The sequence below is a fragment of the Mesocricetus auratus genome, unplaced genomic scaffold (genome assembly GCF_017639785.1).
Source record: "Mesocricetus auratus isolate SY011 unplaced genomic scaffold, BCM_Maur_2.0 Super-Scaffold_100007, whole genome shotgun sequence".
Lineage (NCBI taxonomy): Eukaryota > Metazoa > Chordata > Mammalia > Rodentia > Cricetidae > Mesocricetus > Mesocricetus auratus.
The window spans coordinates 67,046,395-67,069,019 of NW_024429191.1; the positions used below are offsets into that span (position 1 = coordinate 67,046,395).

The 22,625-nt window shown below is 46.3% G+C and overlaps 1 protein-coding gene across 1 annotated transcript in view; it reads right to left on the minus strand.

Moving 5' to 3' along the window:
- Positions 1-10,234: 10,234 nt before the first annotated feature.
- Positions 10,235-22,625, minus strand: part of Scpep1 (serine carboxypeptidase 1) — a 30,186-nt gene continuing 17,795 nt past the window's right edge. The window contains exons 11-13 of the mRNA XM_040749459.1: positions 19,458-19,595; positions 17,581-17,744; positions 10,235-10,868 (exon numbers count right to left, since the gene is read on the minus strand). Coding sequence (XP_040605393.1) covers positions 10,806-10,868; positions 17,581-17,744; positions 19,458-19,595 — 365 coding nt within the window. The 3' untranslated portion in view covers positions 10,235-10,805. The remainder of the gene's footprint in view (positions 10,869-17,580; positions 17,745-19,457; positions 19,596-22,625) is intronic.

Consider the following 22,625-nt stretch of genomic DNA (forward strand, 5'->3'; position numbering starts at 1 on the left):
ACTTCCAAAGGTCCTGAGTTCAATTCCCAGCAAACACATGGTGGCTCATAACCACCCTCAATGAGCTCTGATGCCCTCTGCTGGCTTGCATACAGAAGATTGTATACATAAAATAAATAAAATATTAAAATAAACAAAAAAACAAACAACAACAACCAAACTCAGCCTTGGACTCAAGCAGTCCTACACTCCATGCCTGAGGCCTGAGCTAGGGCCTTCCCTTGAGGGGCCCATCAGCTTCAAGCATCTTCACCCCAAACAACCGTGGGTGTCTTCTCCTTGGGACCGCCACCCCACTGGAGTGCTCCTTCATGCTGTGTTACCCTGGGCCTCCTCTTACCCACGTGAACGGTGACAGAAGGCAGCACAGGGCTCTGACTCTTATAAATAGTGCACTCATCCATGCCACAGCAATGGGAAACAAGGAAAGCTGTGCTGAGGACTAAAGCAGAGGCGGGCAAGGGCTGGGAACAGCCACTTCAAGCGGGAATGATGCTGCAGGCCTGTGTCCCAGCACTTAAGAGGCAGAAGCATGACGGTCAGGAGTTCAAGGTCATCATTGGTTTCATAGTAGGCTCAAGGCCAGCCTGGGCTACAAGTCTCAGAAGAAAGAAAAGAAAAAGAAAGCTCAATGGTAGAGCCCTTGCCCAATGCATACCATGCCCTGGGTTTGACCCTCATCATAATAAACAACAAATGAGAAAACACTTCAATATTATGTTTGCACACTGCTTTTTAATTCACTCCCCTCCCCCTGCATTAAAAGGTTTTTTTATTTAAAGTTTGTGTATGCATACATGTTTGTGTGTGGGTACGTGCACGTGAGTGCAGGTACCCACAGAGGCCAGGAGAAGGCATTGGATTCTCCAGAACTGGAATTACAGGCATTTGTGTGGGTAGTAGGAACATAACTCGGGTGCCCTAGAAGTGCATGGTCTTAATTGCTGAGCTAGCTCTCCTGCCCGCCATCCCTGTTTGTTAGCCACCCTCCCCTCTTGGTCTTTTCCCTTTCCTGTGTGTGTGTGTGTGTGTGTGTGTGTGCATGTGTGTGTGTGTGCATGTGTGTGTATGTGCATGTGTGTGTATGTGTGTGTGTCTGTATGTCCACATGTGTGTGGGTACCTGTGGATACCAGAAGGCCTCTGATCCCCTTGAGCTGGAGTTACAGGCACTCGGAGCCACTGGGAGCTGAACTCCTGTCCTCTGAAAGAGCAGTAAGTGTTCTCAACTCTGGAGTAGTCTGTCCCAAACCTTGTTTTCTGACATGGGGTTTCTCACTGGTCTAGAGGACACCAAGTAGGCTAGGCTGGCTGGCCACAAAGTCCCTGAGAGCTGCTGCTGTTACTCCTAGAGTTGGGATTATAACCGTGTGCCACCAGGTCTGGGTTTGGTTTTTTGTTGTTTTTGCTTTTTGGGTTTTTTGTTGCTGTTGCTTTTTTTGTTTGTTTTGTTTTTTTTTTGTTTGTTTGTTTTTGTTTTTTTGAGATAGGGTTTCTCTGTGTATCCCTGGCTGTCCTGCAACTTGCTCTGTAGGACAGGCTGGCCTCAAGCTCAGAAATCCACCTGCCTCTGTCTCCTGAGTGCTGGGATTAAGCCATGCACCACTACCTCCCAGCTTTTTCTTAAATTTTATTTTATGGTTCTGGGTTGAACTCAGGTCCTCATGCTTTTACTGACTACGCTGTCTCCCCATATCCTTCTTAGCCCACCCCACATCTGTGTGGAGGGAGTGGCTCAGACATGACTTCTGTCTCCTTGTTCTTACCCCCCCACACCTCCTCCTATGGATACCTTAGCCTGCTAGTGGACATCTTTCCTCATCCAGTACTTCCCTGGTTTTCCCAAGAAGCCCAGGTGGGCTTTTTTGTTTTATTTGTTTTTTTTTTTTCCCAGACAGGGTTTCCCCATGTAGCCCTGGCTGTCCTAGAACTGTCTCTATAGACAAGGCCAGGATCAAACTCAGAGAGATTCATTTGTCTCTGCCTCCCTAGTTCTGGGACTAAAGGTATATGCTACTACCACCCGGCCACAGTAGGGATTTTAGTCCATGCATTTCCTCCTCAGAAATGTTCATTGCTGCCAGGCGTTGGTGGTGCACGCCTTTAATCCCAGCACTCGGGAGGCAGAGGCAGGCGGATCTCTGTGAGTTCGAGGCCAGCCTGGTCTACAGAGCGAGTGCCAGGACAGCCTCCAAAACTACACAGAGAAACCCTGTCTCGAAAAAACAAAAAACAAAAAAAAAACAAAACAAAACAAAAAAAACAAAGAAATGTTCATTGCTTGCTACAATATCCTTCCTCAGGACCGTCGTGGTGATGGGACTAGGATAGCCTAGTGGTGCTGAGGAGGGAAACAGTGGTTCAGCTGCCTTTGTCACACTTGTCTTTCCTCCACATCCTCTCCAGAGGTCACTAGTTCCAAAGGTCTCATCCCTGAGCTGTGCTTGCCCATCTGTGGGTTTCTCCCCTTCAGCTGCAAGAAGGATTTGTCCCAGAAGACTGCAGAAGGCAGCAGCGGCAGGAGCTCTGAGAGAGCGATTACCTTGAAGAGCCTTCACTGGCAAACATTCCTTCTCTCCCAAGCTGGAAAATCCTCCCCTTGTGCCAATTAGTCCAGAGGGCACTTGAGTCTCAGCCAGCTGAAACGCTCCAACCCTTAAAGGAAAAGTGAGCGAGGAGTAAGGGCGGTTCCCAGGGGCTGGAGCAACAGCCAGGTGGCTTTTAAAGAGCAAGCCCAAGGTGACAAAGAGCCATTAGCCTGGCAGAACAAAGAGGAGATAATGTTGCATGGGCTTTAGAAAGAGCTACCTGATTAAAGTGACATTTATGACTTCTGCCCTCAGAGTGTGGATTTCACTGCCATGGTCTCTAACCATGGCCCTAGAAGGGAACTCGCTAACCCGAAAAGGTATTAGAACATCAGACATCTCCTTAGCCTACACACAAGTGAATGCGGTGACCATCCAAGGGTTCTTACTTATGACAATAGCAGAATGGCTGGCGTGCTTCCTTCCAGGCACGCTGACTTTGGGAAGAATTGTGCAATCCCTCCCCCGTGGTTATGTGTGTCTGTATGTGTGGGTGTGGTTGCACCTTCACCTGTGTGCCTGTGGGGACTACAGGCTGACACTGGGTGTGTCCCTTGATTGTTCTATCTCACTTAAGAATGCTTTCCTGGTCTCCTTGTCTGAGAGGGAAGTGAGCACACACGTGAAGGACATCGGGCAACGGGCAGGAGGCAGCTCTTTATCTCCACCATGCAGGTTCTGGGGATTGAACTTGGGTCATCAGTCTTGGTGGCGTGGCAGATGCCTTTACCCACTCAGCCATGGCACTGACTCTTTACCTACCTCATGCTTGTGAGCAGGGTCTCTCACTGGACCTAGAGCTCACAGATTCAGCTAGAGTGGCTGTGGTATCAAGTCTCAGGAATCTTCCTGTCTCCGCCACTCTAGTCATGGAATTACAGACTCATGCTGTCTGTTTAATTTACATCATCGTCATTGTGTGTGTGTGTGTGTATGGGCACATGCGCCACAGTGCACATGTGGAGGTTATAGGACAAGTCTGTGGTACCATGTCCTACACAGCTTGGTACTGCTAACCTACCTAGGCCAATGAATGGAGAGGACTGATACACAGGCATGTAGCATGTACAGAAAGGCTGGAATCAGGTGGGCCCTGCTTCCTCTACCAGAGCAGCACCAACTTGGTGACAACCTGAACCGTCAGTACAGTTATTACATACAGCCAGAGGAGGTGTTCGCTCTTCTCAGTAGGCAGGCTCTATAGGGCAGCAGTCTCAGGTTGCGGTCACCTGGGACAAGGAAGCTGCTGTTGCTTGTTTTTGCATGCATCTCTAACACTCAAGCTCAGATACACCTCTAACAGACAAACTTGCCTCTCTGAGCCTCACCTCAAAAACATTTTGTCACCCCATGGGTCTGAGGCACTGGGGCCCTCGGCATGGCTGTGCCTATGTCAGCAATACACACTCACTCAGGACTTCAGCTGCTCCTTCTACATTCAGCTCAAGGATTCCTCAGCTCCTCTCACTGGAGTCAGTTTGCTCCTCCCACCTTTATGTGAGTCCCAGTAATTGAACTGTCAGGCTTAGGTGTCAAGGGCCTTTACCCACTGAGCCCTATTGCTGGCCCATGTTGCCCAACTTTGGTTTCTGGGGATCCAAGCTCAGCTCCTGATGCCTTCAAGGTGAGTTTGGGATGCATGAGGCATGGTCTTAAAAATAAAACCAAATGCTAGGCATGGTGGTTCATGCCTTTAATCACAGTACTCTGGAGGCAGAGGCAGGCAGATCTCTGTGTGAGTTCAAGGCCAACCTGGTCTATAAAGTAAGTTCCAGGACAGCTAGGGCTACACAGAGAAATCCTGTCTCAAAAAACCAAATCAGTCAGGTCATGGTGGCAAACACCTTTGATCCCAGCACTCGGGAGGCAGAGACAAGGAGTTCTCTGTGAGTTCAAGACCAGCCTGGTCTACAGAGTTAGTTCCGGGACATAATTTTTTTTTGAGACAGGGTTTCTCTGTGTTGCTTTGGAGGTTGTCCTGAAACTCACTCTATAGAACAGGCTGGCCTCGAACTTACAGATATCTGCCTGCCTCTGCCTCCCGAGTGCTGGGATTAAAGGTGTACACCACCAATGCCCACTCAGTATATAAATTTATTGTTTTCAAATTTGATGCCAACATAGATACCAATAACAAGTGAGATGTGGACTGCGGGATGCAGTTCAGAGATAAGAGTGTTTGTCACCCAAGATGTACCCACAAATGCCCCCAAAAGAAGAGGAAGAAGCCCCTATATCTAATCAAGTTGTTGCTTAAAACATCAAATATTCCTATCCCAATTATAAGGGATTTGGGACACATTAAAATAATTAAGTTTAGCCAGGCGTTGGTGGCACACGCCTTTAATCCCAGCACTCAGGAGGCAGAGGCAGGCAGATCTCTGTGAATTGGAGGCTAGCCTGGTCTACAGAGCTAGTTCCAGGACAGCCTCCAAAACAATACAGAGAGAGACCCTGTCTCGAAAAACCAAAAAAAAAAAAATTAAGTTTAAATAAATACATAGGACTGGAGAGATGGCTCAGCGGTTAAGAGCACTGCCTGCTCTTCCAGAGGACCTGAGTTCAATTCCCAGCAACCACTTGATGGCTCACAACCATCTGTAATCTGGTGCCCTCTTCTGGTGTCCAAGCATAGAACACTATATGCATACATAATAAAAATTTAAAAAAATAAATACATAATCACAATTGAAACAGAGAAGTGTAACTGTGTGTGTGTGTGTGTGTGTGCTCATGTGACCACTACAGGACTTGACGTGGGCAGTATGGGAGATGGCCAGTCAATCTTAATAAGGGCACTCACTGTCTCAGACCCAGTCCTGGAGACTGCAGTACGCACAGAGTGAGCTATCAGGAAAGAACAATGGATGAAAAGAAGGAAAAGCAGGAGAATGTGAATCCAAGCATGAAGTAGAATCCATGAGTTCTATGCACGGATAGAAGCCACAGACCACATGAGAACACACACACATCACATACATGCACATACCTTATTGACCTTAGCCAGACTATATGGTCCAAAGGCTTTCCTGCGTTCTCCCCCTCTACCTGTATTGCATAATAGTATATTATTATATACTATATTATAAATTGTATAATGGTATCCCAATTCACCCATGATGGTCAGGACAGTCAGATCAGGCACTTCAGCCAGTACTTTGCCCGCCAGTGCAGAGTCCAAAGAGGCCAGATGGCAGCTTCAAGTACCATTTAACGGTGAACATATTTCTCTCACGGTAACCAAGAGCTCCGGGCCGAGCCGGGCGTTGGTGGCACACACCTTTAATCCCAGCACTTGGGAGGCAGAGGCAGGTGGATCTCTGTGAGTTCAAGGCCAGCCTGGTCTACATAGCCAGTTCCAGGACAGCCTCCAAAGCCACAGAGAAACCCTGTCTTGAAAAAAAAAAAAAAAAAAAGAGCTCCCGACCAGTACAGCTTCAGCTGCAGGGACGGGAAGTGAGCAGCTCACTACTAACTAGAGCTCATAATGGGAGGAGACATTCTTGTTTTGGTCCTTTGATGTATCTTGGCTGTGAGAGAACTATGGATGCTCACTCACAGGAGCACATACAGCGCATTGGAGGATAACACCCCAACTCTACCAACTATCCCCACCCAGCTGGTGCTGGGACCAAATGTTCAAAGACCCATTTAGCCATCTGCCAAGGCAGTCCCTTCTGGATGATAAGGAACATGGTGAGGATGAGGTCCATATGAATAAGCCAGTGGTTAATCATGATCGACAGGATTAGGAGTCACCATGGAAACACACTCTGGGTATGTGTATGAGGGTATTTCCAGAGAGGTTCAGGCAAGGAGGTAAGACCCACTCTGAATGTGAGTGCCACCTTCTACAGGCTGAGGTCCTGGGAGTGAGTAAAAGGAAGTAAGCCAGATGAACACTCACATCTGCTTCCCAAGCACAGGTGCAGTGTGACCAGGTGCTGTATGCTCCTACCACCCACCATTCTTCCGTGCCATGATAGACTGTGTGCTGGTTTGAAAGAAAATGGCCCCCAAAGGGAGTGACGCTATTAGGGGGTGTGGCCTTGCTGGAGGAAGTGTATCACTGTGGGGTTTGAGGTCTCTTTTGCTCAACTTCCCTCCATGTGGCAGTCAGTCAACTTCCTGTTGCCTGCAAGATGCAGCCCTCTCAGCTCCAGCACCACATCTGCCGGCACACTGCCATGCTCCCCATCATAATGATAATGGACTGAACCTCTGAAGCTGTAAGCAAGCCGCCTCAGTTAAATTTATAAACTTGCCATGGTCATGGTGTCTCTTCACAGCAATGGAAACCCTAACTTAAGGCAGACTGTACTCTGAAGCTGTCACAGCAATGGAAAATAACTAATACTGTTAGAATACACTACCGCATTTCTTCTGCTGTGCATGGCAGGGCTGTGGATGAGCATTCACTAAGTTCACAGATGGTAGTTCTGGCAGAAGTGGTGTGAGCAGGGATGGCAAATGTACATCCAGAGCAGGTGTTAACTCCAGAGAGAATAAAGCATCGCCTCTTCCATAACGAAAGTGGGCCAAGGTAATCAACCTCGCACTAGGTAGCTGGCTGAACCCCAGGTAATGGTAGAGAGACTTCTGCTGGCAGATGAGGCCCCCAGCAGTGGCTGTAGTCAGGTCGGTCAGCCTTGCTGAGTGGCAAGTCTATGACTAACCTCCACTGTCACCATAGCCACTTTGTTCGTGAGCTACCTGCCTGCAGGAATGCTGACAAGAGGCTGTCTGTTGTACACGGCATGGGTATGTACAGATCAGAGGTAATCTTACATACTACACAATATTACATCCTATACACTTGATTATTACAATCTTATTTTATCCTTGGGTAGGAATGCACAGGACATTTACACTCATGCTAGCTTCCTACATTTTCCTCAGATTTTGTCACTAGTGTTTCGGTTATGTTTCTTCAAGGGCCTGGGCTATCTAGTCAAATGAGGATTTGATAATAATCCATTTTTCTATCCATCTCCTTTCAAGTGAGGTGAAGCTGGTGCATGGAACCAGGTTCTACCCCCTGGGAGAATGGCCATCTTTCAGGGCTATCACAGAGGAAGCCTATGGCTGTTCAGCTTCAGGTGATGGAGGCCTGCCCAGGGTCAGGAATGCATAAATCAAGCCTGAGAGTTGCTTTCTCCAGTCAATGGATCTCAGGGAATTCCCTATGAAGGCATGCTTTGAAGTAGAGCCAATATAATAGACAGTGTTGTGTCTTACACAGTAATAAAATACCGCAGATTGGGGAATTTATAATCAAGTTTCTTCTTGTATTCACTGTTGCAGAGTATTAGTTTACAGTGTGAAGATGTGTCTTTGCCAAAGTGCCCTCTGATTGGTTTAATAAAGAGCTGAATGGCCAAAAGCTAGGCAGGAAGAAGTTAGGCAGGACTTCCAGGGACAGAGAGGCCTTGGGGAAGAAGAAAGGTGGGGTTGTCAGCCAGACACAGGGGAAGCAGGATGGGCAGCACAGAGTAAAGGTAACCGACCCATGGAAAAGAATGCAGATTAAAGGCTAAGGGTTAATTGAAGTTATAAGAGCTACTTAGGAGCAAGTTTAAGTTAAGCTTGAGCCTTCATAATTAATAAGTCTCCATGTCATTATTTGTAAGTTGGAGGCCAAAAGAAAAATTCTCCTACAATTCATCACAAAGACAGAACTAAGCTATGTATAGCATTGGCACATTCATGGTGGGAGCGTTCTCACACCCCACTAAAGGCTCCTCTTTCCAAGGCTGTCACAGAGGGAGCACTTGGCAACAAGAGCTTTAAAGAGGACATTCAAACCACAACAAGCAGGAATTGGGCCATGAGCAACTCTAGGAATTCAGTATAGGACCTCAAAGAGACTCACCTCCTTCAGCAAGGAAGGGCCAAAAAGGTTTGAAGTCACCAACTTCCTTAGACTTTACCTATATGACTGTTCTCATTATTTCTATTCTATTTGACTTTCTTTTGGGTACAGGAATTGAGCGCAGGGTCTCACCTGTGTTAAACACACACTTGAGTACATCTGCAGGAAACACTAACTTCCAACAGAAAAGACCCCTCCAAGCTGGCAATCCAGCGTTTTCAGTGATTTACCAGAGACTAACACTCAAGAGAGGGTTTCATGGCTGGGCGGTGGTGGTGCACGCCTTTAATCCCAGCACTCGGGAGGCAGAGGCAGGCGGATCTCTGTGAGTTCGAGGCCGGGCTGGACCGACAGCCTCCAAAACAATACAGAGAAATCCTGTCTCGTAAAAACCAAAAACAACAACAACAAAAAAGAGGGTTTCATGCTTACCTCTTTGGTTGTGGTTGGTTTTCTAAGACAGGGTTCCTTTGTGTAGCCCTCACTGTCCTAGAACTAGCACCATAGATCAGACTGGACTTGAACTCAGAGAGGTCTGCCTGCCTCTGCCTCTGGAGTGCTGGGACTAAAGGTGTGCACCACTATGGTTCACTGACTTATTTTAATCATGTGTCTATGTGTGTGTGTGTCACATATATGTAGGTACCCACAGAGGCCAGAGGTGGTGGATCCCCTGGAGTTACCGGCGGTTGTGAGCAGTCCTGACACAGATGCTGGGAATTGAACTCTGGTGTAGAGCAAATTCTAACTGGCCTTAATAATAAAAACCTGGAGTCAGATATTGGGGAAACTGCTGAACAATCAAAGTAAAGGAGCCAGCCACTAAGGTTCTTACCTCCATGAAATCCTCAGACTGAAAATGGGCGAACTCCTGTCTCCGTCTGCCTTACATCCCTCACTCTGCTCAGCCATGTCACTTCCCGAACTCCTGTCTCCGTCTGCCTTACATTCCTCACTCTGCTCAGCCATGTCACTTCCTGTTTCCTCCTCCTTAGTGCTGGGACCAAAGGCATGAGATCCCAAGTACTGGGATTAAAGGTGTGTGCCCCTGTCTGGCCTCTGTGCCTAACCAGTGGGTAGTTCTGCACTCTGATCTCCAGGCAAGCTTGGATAGAGCTCAAACAAAATCTCACCACTCTGGTCCTTCTGGAAGAGCAATACATGCTCTTAATTGCTGAGCCATCTCTCCAGCCTATGGGGATTTTGTTTTTGTTTTTGGTTTTTTTTTTTTCGAGACAGGGTTTCTCTGTAGCTTTGGGCCTATGGGGACTTTTAAGGGATCCTCAGGAGTTGCTTCTTTCCTGTAACAACAAATACAAAGTGAAGGCAGCAGGAGAAAGGGGATGAGTGTGCAGGCTGGATCCAGCATAGCCTTCTAATGGTCTCTCCAAGGGGCGCGAGAGACTCCAGAACAGTGAGCCCCAGGGAGAGGAGTCTGGCCACGGCCCTCTGAAAACACTGCTGAGATCTGTGAGGAAGCCCCCATGTTCTCCAGGCAGAGCTGGGTTTGCTGTCCAAGACTGTCGTGGAAGCTACTTGATCACTTATTCAGAACTCAAGTTGTGAGCTTCTCATCTTCATTTGAAAGGAAAGTGGAAACCATTTGACCAAACATTTATCCTTCCGCAAGTTTACCAGAGGGAAATGAAGTGTGCATAAAACTATTAGCTATTAGGGTGACTCAGCAGAGTGCCATCCACAATAGGGACAAACTAGACACACTCTAGGGAAACAATTAGGAAGGTGTGATCACAAAATAGAATTTTCGGCAGTCATTAAAAATATCACAGCACTTTATTGACAGGAAAGAAGTGCAGGTTGTGTTGATTCTGTGAACAAAATAGAAAGCAAAATAGCATAGGGTACGGATTCCATTTTTGTAAAAATATATAGGTATATGTAGCAAATAAAAGACCTACAGGTGTAGACACTGAGTTGGCAGTTCAGTGGGTGCTTATGATTTCTTTGTGTCTCTCGAGTGCAGGCTGGCTTCGAACTTGCAGTGCAGCGGAGGATGAGCTAGAACTTCTGATCTTTTTGCTTCTACCTCTCAAGTGCTGGAATTCACATATGTTATCGTTTGCTTTTGTAATAAGAGGCCGATCCATTACAGTCCTTCATTTTTGATGAAATGAGTCTGGTTTTGAATATTCTTTACAAAGTAGAGCTGACTTCTAAGCTGACATAGAAGCTACAGTCTTCCAATGTATAGGAGATGGCAGGAGCCCTCATAGTCACAACCCGCGGGAGAGTCAAGGAAGAGCCTGTGACATTAGCACCAACATCCTAGGCTCTGATCCAGGGTTTCCAGGCCCAGCCAGCTCAGCTCAGTTCAGCTCAGGTGTCCTACTCCTGCTGAGTCACCAGCCTCATCATCTTCAGAGCCATTTCCCCTTGGTCAGCAGGAACCTAGAACCAAGAAGCATCTAAATTAGTGTCCCTGACATAACTACTGGGTCAAGGACAAGGGTGACTGACACCCTCCTTTCTAGGGGAGGCCTAGAAAGATCTGTGACAGTTGCCTGTAAAGAAAGGTTCTCCTTGCTGGACCAAAGTTCTTCTGGGCTCCCCAAGTGTTGGGGACTGAAAAAGCTGGCATTTAAGGAAGAGACTTCCATTCCACTTAGAGATGATTTGTTTATTTTTCCCTCCCCTCTCTCCATGTCCCCTCCCATTCCCTTCTTCCTTCCTCTCACTCTTTTTAGCAGAGCGGGAAATCAAATCTAGGGCCTCACACATGTTAGGCAAGTGTGATTACCACTGAGTCACATACCCCTAGCCCTTGGTGACTTCCTTTCGGTGGCTGTGTTTATAGTACCGGGACTCGGTCTATTTAAGAAAGAAGGAAGATAATGCGGAAAGAAGGACTGAGGATGTAGCTCAGCCCGTAATGTCATTGTAAGGCATGCATAAAGTCCAGCGTTCCATCCCCAGTAACATGTAAAACACGCTGAGAGAGTACATGCCTATAAAGACCAGCACTTGAGAGTGGAGGCAGGAGGATCATGAATTCAAAACCAGACTTAGCATTACAGAAAGTCAGAAGATATCTTAGGCTAAATTATTAGACCCTACCTCAAAAAAGAAAAGCAAAACAACAACAAAAATCAATGTTTAAAAAATGTTGGGGTGACTGGAGAGATGGTTCATCAATTATGAGCACTGGCTGCTCTTCCAGAAAGACGAACTGGGTTCAATTCCCAGCAACCACATGGTGGCTCACCACTGTCTGTAACTCCAGTTCTAGTGGTTCCAACACCCTCACACAGACACACATGCAGGCAAAAGACGGATGCACAGAGAATAAAAATTGATTAATTAAAAAATGTTCTTTTAACTTCAAAGTCCAGATGTGGTGGTGTGCATCTGTAACCCCAGCACTCCTATGGTGAGACAAAAGGTAGACACAGGAGAATCACCCAGAAATCTGTGGGCTGGCACAGCAGGCATGGAGAGACCTTGCCTCAACAGGTGGAAAGAGAGAACCAACTGAGAGACTTTCTCTGATGTCTTTATATACTTCAAGGCATGTGTGACCCCACTCACTCACACTAACAAATACAGAGAAGATGCTAAACATTTTTTTGTTTTTGTTTTTTTGAGACAGGGTTTCTCTGTGACTTTGGAGTCTGTCCAGGAACTAGCTCTTGTAGGCCAGGCTGGCCTTGAACTCACAGAGATCCACCTGCCTCTGCCTCCCGAGTGCTGCCACCACCACCCGGGTGATGTTAAACATTTGAAAGCATTTCTTTTGTAGGATGGGATAGAGAGGAGGTGGAGACGCAATCTAACTGAAGACCTAAAACCCAATAGAAATGAACCCTTGCAGCCGGGTGTTGGTGGCGCACGCCTTTAATCCCAGCACTCGGGAGGCAGAGGCAGGCGGATCTCTGTGAGTTCGAGGCCAGCCTGGTCTACAGAGTGAGTTCCAGGACAGCCTCCAAAGCTACAGAGAAACCCTGTCTCGAAAAAACCAAAAAAAAAAAAAAAAAAAAAGAAATGAACCCTTGCTTGGCTTGCATCCTAAAGCTTACACTGTTTCTTTTTTTTTTTCTTTTTTTTTTTTTTTCTTTTTGGTTTTTTCGAGACAGGGTTTCTCTGTAGCTTTGGAGGCTGTCCTGGAACTCACTTTGTAGACCAGGCTGGCCTCGAACTCACAGAGATCCGCCTGCCTCTGCCTCCCGAGTGCTGGGATTAAAGGCGCGTGCCACCAACGCCCGGCTACACTGTTTCTTGATATCAGAATTTTAGAATAAATTTTTTTAAATCTACATATGGAAGTTTTGAAGAAATTTGACTCTTTGGAAAAGGAACTGTTATAAGAGTTGGAAAATGCACCTATATGTATATATTTTTAGCAATAAACACATGCTGAGAAACTCTTCCATACATCATTAAGGAAGGGAAGGTTGAAGGCCTTGGTTTCTCTCCTTCATTGGAAAAGCTTCACAGTGGTCTCTAGGAGTGGTGGTATGAATAGGAGCGGCCCCTGTAGACTCATGTGTTTGAATGTTTGGTCCATAGGGATGTGAGTGGCACATTAGGAGGTGTGGCCTTGTTGGAGTAGGTGTGGCTTTGGTGGAGGAAGTGTGTGTCACTATGGGGGCAGGCTTTGAGGTCTTAGAAGGTCAAGCTCAGTTCACTTCCTTTTGCCTGCAGATCAAGTTGTAGAGCTCTTAACTCCTTCAGCACCCGTCTGCCTGCATGCTGCCTGTTACCCACCGTGATGTTAATGGACTAAACCTCTGAAACTACAAGTCAGCTCCCATTAAATGTTTTCCTTTATAAGAGCTGCCGTGGTCATGGTGTCTCTTGACAGCCATAGAAAGCCTATCCCCACCCTCTGATCTTTTCTGATTCACCATCCTGGACTCTCCTAACCATGGGTTCCTAAAATGACACTTAGCCAACTGAAGCGAATGACTTAACAACAGTTTCCAAGGACTACTTCACCTTGAAAACGCTGTTCTGGTCTGCAAGTGACAAACCAAGATTACATAAATTCCACACTAGAGCAGGAGGGTTACATACAGTAACGGTGTGTCCGTTTCAGGATCTCTAACAGCTTAGCCCAGGTCAGCAGAGAAAGCAAGGTACCCACATTCACATAACTGTAACTAAAGCCACCTTAAACCTGCCCCACTGCTTCGTGTGTCAATCTGCCCTTAAAAGGGTGGGGCGCTCCTCCCCTTTTCTGAGAGGCTCCTTCCTGAATGTCAGGCTGGCCTTAAATTCACTCTGTAGCTTCGGACTCTCTACTATAGTGGTCTCAACCTTCCTAATGCTGGGTCCTTTATGTTCCTCATGTTGTAGTGACCCCCCAATCATAAAGTTATTTTTGATACTTCATAACTGTTATAAATCATAATGTAAATATCTGTGCTTTCCGAGGGTCTTAGGTGACCCCTGTGAAAAGGTCATTTGACTCCCAAAGGGGCCGAGACCCAGAGATTGAGAACCACTGCTCTAGCAGGGAGTGACAGTGCTGCCTGCCATCATAGCATTTAGGAGGTGGAGGCATGAGAACCAGGAGGTCAAGACCATTCTTACTACATTATACATTTCAGACTAGCCTAAGCTAAACCAGATTTTGTCTCAAAAAAAAAATCTATTCCAGTTGTTGACTTTGGTTTAGTGAAAAATTGTCATATAATGCTGGGGAAATATCCTATCACTAAAAGCTTTCCTTAAGCCATGCAGTGGTGGTGGACACCTTTAATCCTAGCACTTAGGAGGCAGAGGCAGATGGATTTCTGAGTTTGAGGCCAGTATGGTCTATAGAGTGAGTTCCAGGACAGCCAGTGCTACACAGAGAAACCCTGTCTTAAATTAAAAAATGCTGGGTAAGATGGCATGGGCTTTAATTCCTAGCACTTGGGAGGCAAAGACTGGAGTATCCCTGAGGCATGCTGGCCCACTAGCTTTGCCTAACTGATAAATCTAGGACCAGTGAGAGACTGTCTCAAAGGAGATAGACAGCATTCCTAGGGATCATGTTACAGGTCATCCTCTGGCCTCTACAAACAGGTACTTACATACACACATATACACACACATACAAACAGGTACACATATACACACATGTGTACCCCTCCTGAATATGTGCACCTACACAGACACATGTATCTATACACGCGCGCACGCACGCACGCACGCACACCCCAAAAGGCAGTGGCTCACACCTTTAATTCCAGGACCCAGACAGCAGAAGCAGGCAGATCTCCAAGTCTGAGGCCAGCCTAGTATACATAGTGGGTTTCAGGCCAGCCAGGGCTACACAGTGCGACACTATCTCAAGAAAAAAAAAAAGAACCCCATGAATATAGGACATAATTTCCAATAATTTTTAAAATGACCCTAATTCTGTCTATACTTTTTTTTTTACTTATTTCTAGGAAACAGCATTCTTGATAGTGACCATTATGAAATCAAATTATTGGGCTGGCAAGATGGCTGCTAAGCCAGACAGCCTTGAGTTTGATCCTCCGGATCCACAAGGCTGAAGGAGAGAAGGGACAGCTCTGTGTTGTCTTTTCACCTCACCTCTCCATGTCCATCATCCCCAACCCTCTGCAAAAAATAATGTAACTGAAAGTATTTTAAAGTCAAAATAGCAGGGCCAGAGAAGCAGACAGCGGTGAAGTACGCTTGCTGCTCTTCCAGAGAACCCGAGCTCAGTTCCCAGGATCCGTGTTGGGTGGATCGCCTGTAACTCCAGCTTGACACCCTCTTTTGGTATCCATGGGCACCCACAGACATGTGGCATGTATTCACATGGACACATACATCTGAATATAAAACAAGGGGCTGGAGAGATGGTTCAATGGTTAAAAGCACTTGGCTGCTCTTCCAGAGGACCCAGGTTCGTTCCCAGAACCCACATGGCAGCTCACAGGGGATCTGACACCCTCAAACAGATATACATGTAGGCCAAACACCAATGCACATAAAATAAAAATAACTCATTTAAAAGAAAGAAAGATCAAATAAACCTTACAAAAATAAAACAGAGGTAAACTCTGAAAAACACTGAAGATCCTCTTTGTCTGGAGTGTCAAATATTCAGCCAAGATGTATTTCTTTATATAAAAATAAACAGGCATATGAATCTCACTACTATGAAAATTTACTCTAGTCTCTAATAAACAGTAAAATTAAATGTATACCAAAGAATTGTCTTTAAATAAATTTATAACTCCCTATTAGTAAATGCTTGATTTATAATCCTATCAATCTCTGTAAACCTAGGCCCCGCTGAGACCTGTAGCTCCATGAGGTCAGGATCTAGTGCCATTCGCCCAGCCCTGTGCTCCAGGCACCCGCACAGTAACATTCATGGCTAGTACTTAGGAGACACATTCGTGTTTGATTGATGAGATTCTGGGGGCCCTTCTGCCTTTTGCTATTCCCAATCCCTTCACCAATATGTGTGTTGTGGGACTGAGGCGCACTTGGGATCAAGGCCCCTGTAATCTCTCAGCTCAAAGAAAGCTACGTAATCAACACATAACCCTAAAAGGAAATAGTCCATTCCCTCCATGGGCATGGAAGTGCCCACAGCCCTCTCTTTATACCCAAAGCCTCTTTCAAATATGTCCCTGGGCCACCACTGCTTAAGAAGACACTCCTCACCTTGTGTCATGCATACTGTGACTAGTCTTCACAAAGCAGCCAACATTTTTGTTTTGTTTCGAGACAGGATCTTATATAGTCCAGGCTCTGGAATTTACCATGTAGCCAAGGCCAGGCTTGAAGTCCTGATCCTCCTGCCTGTCTCCTGAGTGCTGGGGTTATAGAAGGGTGTCACTGTGCTCAGTCACAGGAAGGCAATCCTCCTTTCTCCACCCCCCAGGGCAAACTGTTAAGAGCTAAGCATCAATTTAAAATAAAGAATGGAGAACAAGAGCTCAGCATACCTCTCTCAGGGAGATTAAACTTTAGATTGAGTTTATGTTCAGCCTGAAAGAAACACTAACAGAGACTGAGCAACCCTTAGATGAAGTGCACAAACCAGAGTGCCTGAGATTTTTTTTCCAGATTCTGAAATACTTTCGTATACACAGCAAGAAATCTTGAGGCTGGGACCCGAGATGATAATCACTCAACCTTACAGGATGAAGGTAATTTCATGCAATGTTGTTAGCACATTGTGTCTGGGCTAGGTCAGATGACTCGAGATTGGGCAATGATCTTTCTTCTTTCTCCTTGTAAAGTCATGTTAATGTTAAAAAAAGTTTCCCAGTTTAGATTTTTGGATCAGCAATGATCAACCTAGTAAAATTTCATTTAAAAAAACAAACCTCAAAACACAGATTAGGCCGGGCGTTGGTGGCGCACGCCTTTAATCCCAGCACTCGGGAGGCAGAGGCAGGCGGATCTCTGTGAGTTCGAGGCCAGCCTGGTCTACAAAGTGAGTTCCAGGACAGCTACCAAAGCCACAGAGAAACCCTGTCTCGAAAAACCAAAACAAAACAAAACAAAAAACAAAAAAAAAAACCACAGATTAGGGAGATAAGTCAGTTGGTAAAGTTACCTCGAAAGCCTGAGGACCTGAGTTCAGATCCTGTGAAAAGCCAGTCATGGCAATCCACACCTGTAATCTCAGCACTGGGGAGGCAGAGATAGGCAGACCACAAGCTCACTGGCCCGCCAGCCCAGCTCAATTGGTGAGCTCCAAATGCAGTGAGACCCTGTCTCAAAACATAAGGTGAGCCAGGTGTGGTAACATGTGCCTTTAATCCCAGAAGAGGCAGGGGGGAATCTTTGTGAGTTCAAGGTCAACCTACAGTGAATCCCAGGCTAGCCAAGGCTACATGGTGAAACACCGCCTACAACTGCCTACAAACATACAAGGTGATCGAAGAAGATAATAACCTAGTATAACTCTGGCCTCCACATGAATGCAAGACACACACACACACACACACACACACACACACACACACACACACACACACACACACACACACGATGTGGGGGAGTGTGTGGTTGGGGCCCAGTATGGCGTGGATGGGCACCAAATATTCCCAAGATCAATTGAAGCAGTGGACATATGCATGGAACATTGTGGCTTCCCATACAGCACTATCCTTAAATTTAGAACAAAAGGGAGATCACTCACCATGTGACCCGCCCTTAGGATCCAGTAGAAGGCTAGGTTCTTGTAAGACTTAACGAAAGCAGACGTTTCCAAAGACTTAGGGTCGCTGTACAGGGCCTTCCATTTCAGCTGGTTGAATTTGGACAGATATGACCACTTCAGCTTCCGCAGCCAGGCCTCCTGACCTAGTGAGAGGGGCCAGGAATGGGTTCAGAACGGAGAGTTTGGTGGGGTCAGGGACAGAGGAAAGAAATCTAGGTCCTATAACTTAGTGTTGCCCAGTTGTAATGCGCATTGAGGTCATTGGGATATTATTAAAAACAGTTCTTGGTGGGGCCTGTGAACCCCTTTTCTAGAAGTTCCCATCTACACTTGGGCTGAGAAATCTAACAGCTATGAAGCTGCCTTTTTTTTTTTTAACTTTTGAATATTTCACAGTTTTGTTTGTTAGAGAATGTCTTGTTAAATTTCAAGTGTTCCAGGCTGCAGGCTGGCCTTGAATTCACACTATTGCTCCTCTAGATCTTTTTTTTTTTTTTTTTTTTTTTTTTTGGTTTTTACGAGACAGGGTTTCTCTGTATTGTTTTGGAGGCTGTCGGTCCAGCCCGGCCTCGAACTCACAGAGATCCGCCTGCCTCTGCCTCCCGAGTGCACTCATCTAGATCTTAAGATTTTAATCATCCTGTGTCAGCTTCAGTAGTATAATCACTGAAGGGACAAAGGACACTAGTCCACTAGAGCATGTGACTCTGGCAGGCCTTGCCCTTCTCCCCAGTTCCCTCTGCATTGCTAAAAATTTAGATTAGATTCCTAAAGCTAGCCCCTAAGGTCTATTCCCTTATTTGGCCACTTCCTCCTGAGGCTGACTACCAAGGAAGGTCCAGCTATCAAAGTATTGAAATCCAGCAATCAAAAGCCCCCTTTGGTTCACCTACTTAACATGCCCAATTAAAATTAAGCACCTCATCCTAAGATGGGGTTCCCCCTTTACCTTTATAAGCCCCCATTTGTCTGTGAGCCACATCCGGCTTCTCTCTATCCAAAGGCACTCTTTTGATCTCTGGGAAGAATACCCCTGCCTCCTTTCCCTGGTTCCCTTCTCCCTCATCCTCTGTCTCCTGTGGGTTTTTTTTTTTTTTTTTTTTTTGGTTTTTTTACGAGACAGGGTTTCTCTGTTTTGGAGGCTGTCGGTCTAGCCTGGCCTCGAACTCACAGAGATCCGCCTGCCTCTGCCTCCCGAGTGCTGGGATTAAAGGCGTGCGCCACCAACGCCTGGCTTTGTCTCCTGTGTTTTATCACTTATTCCCTGTCCATCCTCTGTCCCTCTGGGGCAAATAAATCTCCTTTGTGCTGAGACCTGGGGGCCCTGAGTCGGTACTTTTCCTTCTAATCACAGGCCTGGGTCACTAGAAACAGCTTTACCTGTGGGTTCTAAGATCTGGTGTTTAAACATCCACATGCAGGACTCTACTGCCATCAGAGAGAGCATGTGGCTTTCAGACAAGGCAATGGGACCCTGCCTGAGATCCTACAGAGACCAGTTCTCCTGGTGCCTTGGAAATACAGTTGTTAGTGTTTAACACCTTCTATAACACACCACAAAAATTAAGCTTTCCCTCAATTAAGCAGCATATTCAAGAGCCAAGAAGACTTTGGCAGGAGGGGGGCAGATATTATTCTTTTCTTTAATCACACCAAGGCACCCCAGAATTAGAAAGACCCAGAATTATCTCATGTGTCACAGCTCAAGAGTCAAAGTCAGGGGTTGATGGATATAGCAGGAAATGGTATTCCTCCTGGCATTAATGCCACCAACCCCAAGGCTAACGCATCCAAGGCCATTTCTTTCTAGCTTGACTCATGATTTCTTCCATGTGTCCCTTGGAGTTGGTTCCTACCCATGGTGTCCACAATGAGATCCAGCTGTCCATTATACACAGTCACATTGACCCCAGCTTCCAGCAACTCATCCACAATGTGGATGACAGGCTTCATGAAGTCACCCTCCATGCTTATGAAGACGTAAGGTGACTGGGCTACAAAAGGAGACGGAGAGAGGTAGCAGGGTTAGAATGGCCAGATTAAGAAGTATCTTTCAACCCAAGCATCCTAAGATATGGTACCTAAAAGTCCCTAGGCAGCAAAGGGTGCATGACAGGTGCTCCACAGAAGGACCAACGGGCCAGCAATAGATGGGTGGAAAGGAGATAGAAACAGTGCATAAGGCCCCTTTGCTTGGGAGCTTGATCAGTGCAACAAGGAGCTGAAATCTGCAGAAGCAAACAGAGAGGCAGGGGCCCACACACCCTTTTAGCTGGTCCACTTGGGAATATATTGCTCTGTGGGCCAAAGTTAGTTTGCTGATAAGTAGTCTCAGGGCCATGTTACAAGTAACAAATCTGAACCGGGGATGGGTGGGTGGGTGCAGGGGTGTTTATCTTACCACAAACCAAACCAGATCTAAGTTACTTCAAAGCAGGCCTCCAGGAAAGACAAATGGCTAAGACAAGCCAGTCAAACAATAGAAAGCAGATTCCTGATGCCCTAACACCTGCCCCACCATCATAGCTGATGACAACATATCAGCCACTGACATCGATCTGACAGGTATGGGCTACGTAAATATTATAGAAGCAATTTTCCCTTCTTCATCACTATGCTGGAAGATAACTAGCCTGGACAAAGTTCAAGTCAATGAGGCTCAGAGAGGATGAGGTACACGGCCAGGCTGAAGCCACTGATGAGCTAAGACTTGAATTCGGGCCTGAATGACCAACTGCAACTCAGAGTCAAGGATGGCTTGTCCTCTTTATTTACTTGGATTTTTTAAATGATTTCTTTTCTATTTATATGTGTGTGTGTGTGTGTGTGTGTGTGTCTGTGTCTGTGTTAGGTACACCACATGCATGTAGTGCCCGTAGAGGCCAGAAGAGGGCATTGGATTCCCCTGAAACCGGAGTTACAGGTTGTAAGCGACCCAATGTGGGTGCTAGGAACCAAACTCAGGTCCTCTACAAGAACAGCCAGGGCATTAACCACTGAGTCATCTCCCTAATCCTTACTGGTTTTTTTGAGACAAGGTCTCACTATAGCTCAGGCTGACCTAGAACTCATTGTGATACTCCTACCTCTGCATCCTAAGTGCTGGGTTCACACATGTGAGACACTATACCTGTCTATTGTAAAGACAGGATCTTACTATGTAGCCCATGCAGGCCTTGAACTCTCAATGCTCCTGCCTCAGCCTGCTGAGTACTGGGACTGCAGGTCTCTGCCATCATACCAAGCCCCCTGCAGTGTCTAACACCACAGCTGGCTTTTTATTTAATGTAGAGACATGAAGATATTAAATCAGGAATGAGCTCGAGTGATATAGATTGTGACAGAATGATCCATGAACCCTAACAAAGTCAGGACTAGGGTCAGAACACAGTTCTCACCAGGCAGTGGTGGTACACAACTTTAATCCCAGCACTCAGGAGACAGAGGCAAGTGGATCTCTTTGAGTTTGAGGCCAGCCTGATTTACAAAGTGAGTTCCAGGACAGCTAGGGCTGTTACATAGAGAATCCCTGTCTGAAAAACCAAAAGCCATAGGGGCTGGAGAGATGGGTCAGAGGTTAAGAGCACTGACTGCTCTTCCAGCGGTCATGAGTTCAATTCCCAGCAACCACATGGTGGCTCACAACCATCTACAATTTAATCTGGTGCTCTCTTCTGGCATGTAGGCAGAACACTGTGTATGTAATAAATAAATAAATCTTTAAAAAAAAAAGCCAAAAACAGAAAAAACAAAACAAAGAACCCCAACCCACAGCTCTCAGCAGCTATGGTGGAGGTAACCTTAGAAAGGAGCCCCGCCTCGTAGTCTTAGGGTATCTTGGATGCAAACCAAACAAATGCCATTTGCTCGTCCAATGGGACTAAATAGGAATTTACCCAAGATTTCTATCTGGCTTTGGTCTCTAAAGACTCCAGACCAGAACACAGACATGGCAGACTGTGTTTGAAAGGCCAGCATGGGAACTGGACAAACTCGCCCATACACATGGACCATCTGAGGACCTTCAAAGGACCTTTGGCTAGAAATCTCACGTGACCAACTGTGGAAGTTTTTTTATAAAAATGTAGCATTTTTAGCCAGGCAGTGGTAGTGCATGCCTTTGATCCCGCACTTGGGGAGGCAGAGGCAGGTGGGTCTCTGTGAGTTCGAGGCCAGGCTGGTCTACAGAGGGAGTTCCAAGACAGGCTCCAAAGCTACAGAGAAACCCTGCCTTGAAAAACCAAAATCCAAAACAAAAGAAACAAAAAAGTAGCATTTTTATTATAATTTTTTAAATTCTATTTTTCACTGACGGGTGTGGGGGTGGGGGTGGGGATGGACACATATATATACCATGAGGCACATGTAGAGACCAAAGGATAACTTCTGGGAGTTAGTTCTCTCCTTCAAGCACGTGGGTCCCAGAGACTGAAGTCAGGTCAACAGGTTTGATGGCAAGTGCCTTTAACCACTGAACCATCACCCTGGCCCTTTATTTGTTTAAAGACAGTGTTCTGCTAAATTGCCCAGGTTGGCCTCTAACTTGTGGTCCTATGTCAGCCTCTTTTTTTTGGTTTTTACGAGACAGGGTTTCTCTGTATTGTTTTGGAGGCTGTTGGTCCAGCCCGGCCTCGAACTCACAGAGATCGCCTGTCTCTGCCTCCCGAGTGCTGGGATTAAAGGCGTGCGCCACCACCGCCCGGCTCCTATGTCAGCCTCTTAAGAACTGGGAATTCCAGGTGTGTATTACCATACCCTGCTTCTATTTTTTCACTCCTATTTTACAGAGGAAAAGGGTGCAGTAGTCCCCGAGCGCCCATACTAGGCCTCAACAGTAATCGACTCATAATCAACCACACACCACTCCCCACCCATTTCTCTGCCAGCTCCTTACTGTGATTCATTTTTGTCATGTCGCTGACTGATTCTGCATCTGCTGCAGACAGTAAAATTACTTTACTTACAACAGACCGCCATCACCAGGGAAACCCAGTCTACATTAAGGGCTCTGAATCTGCGCGCAT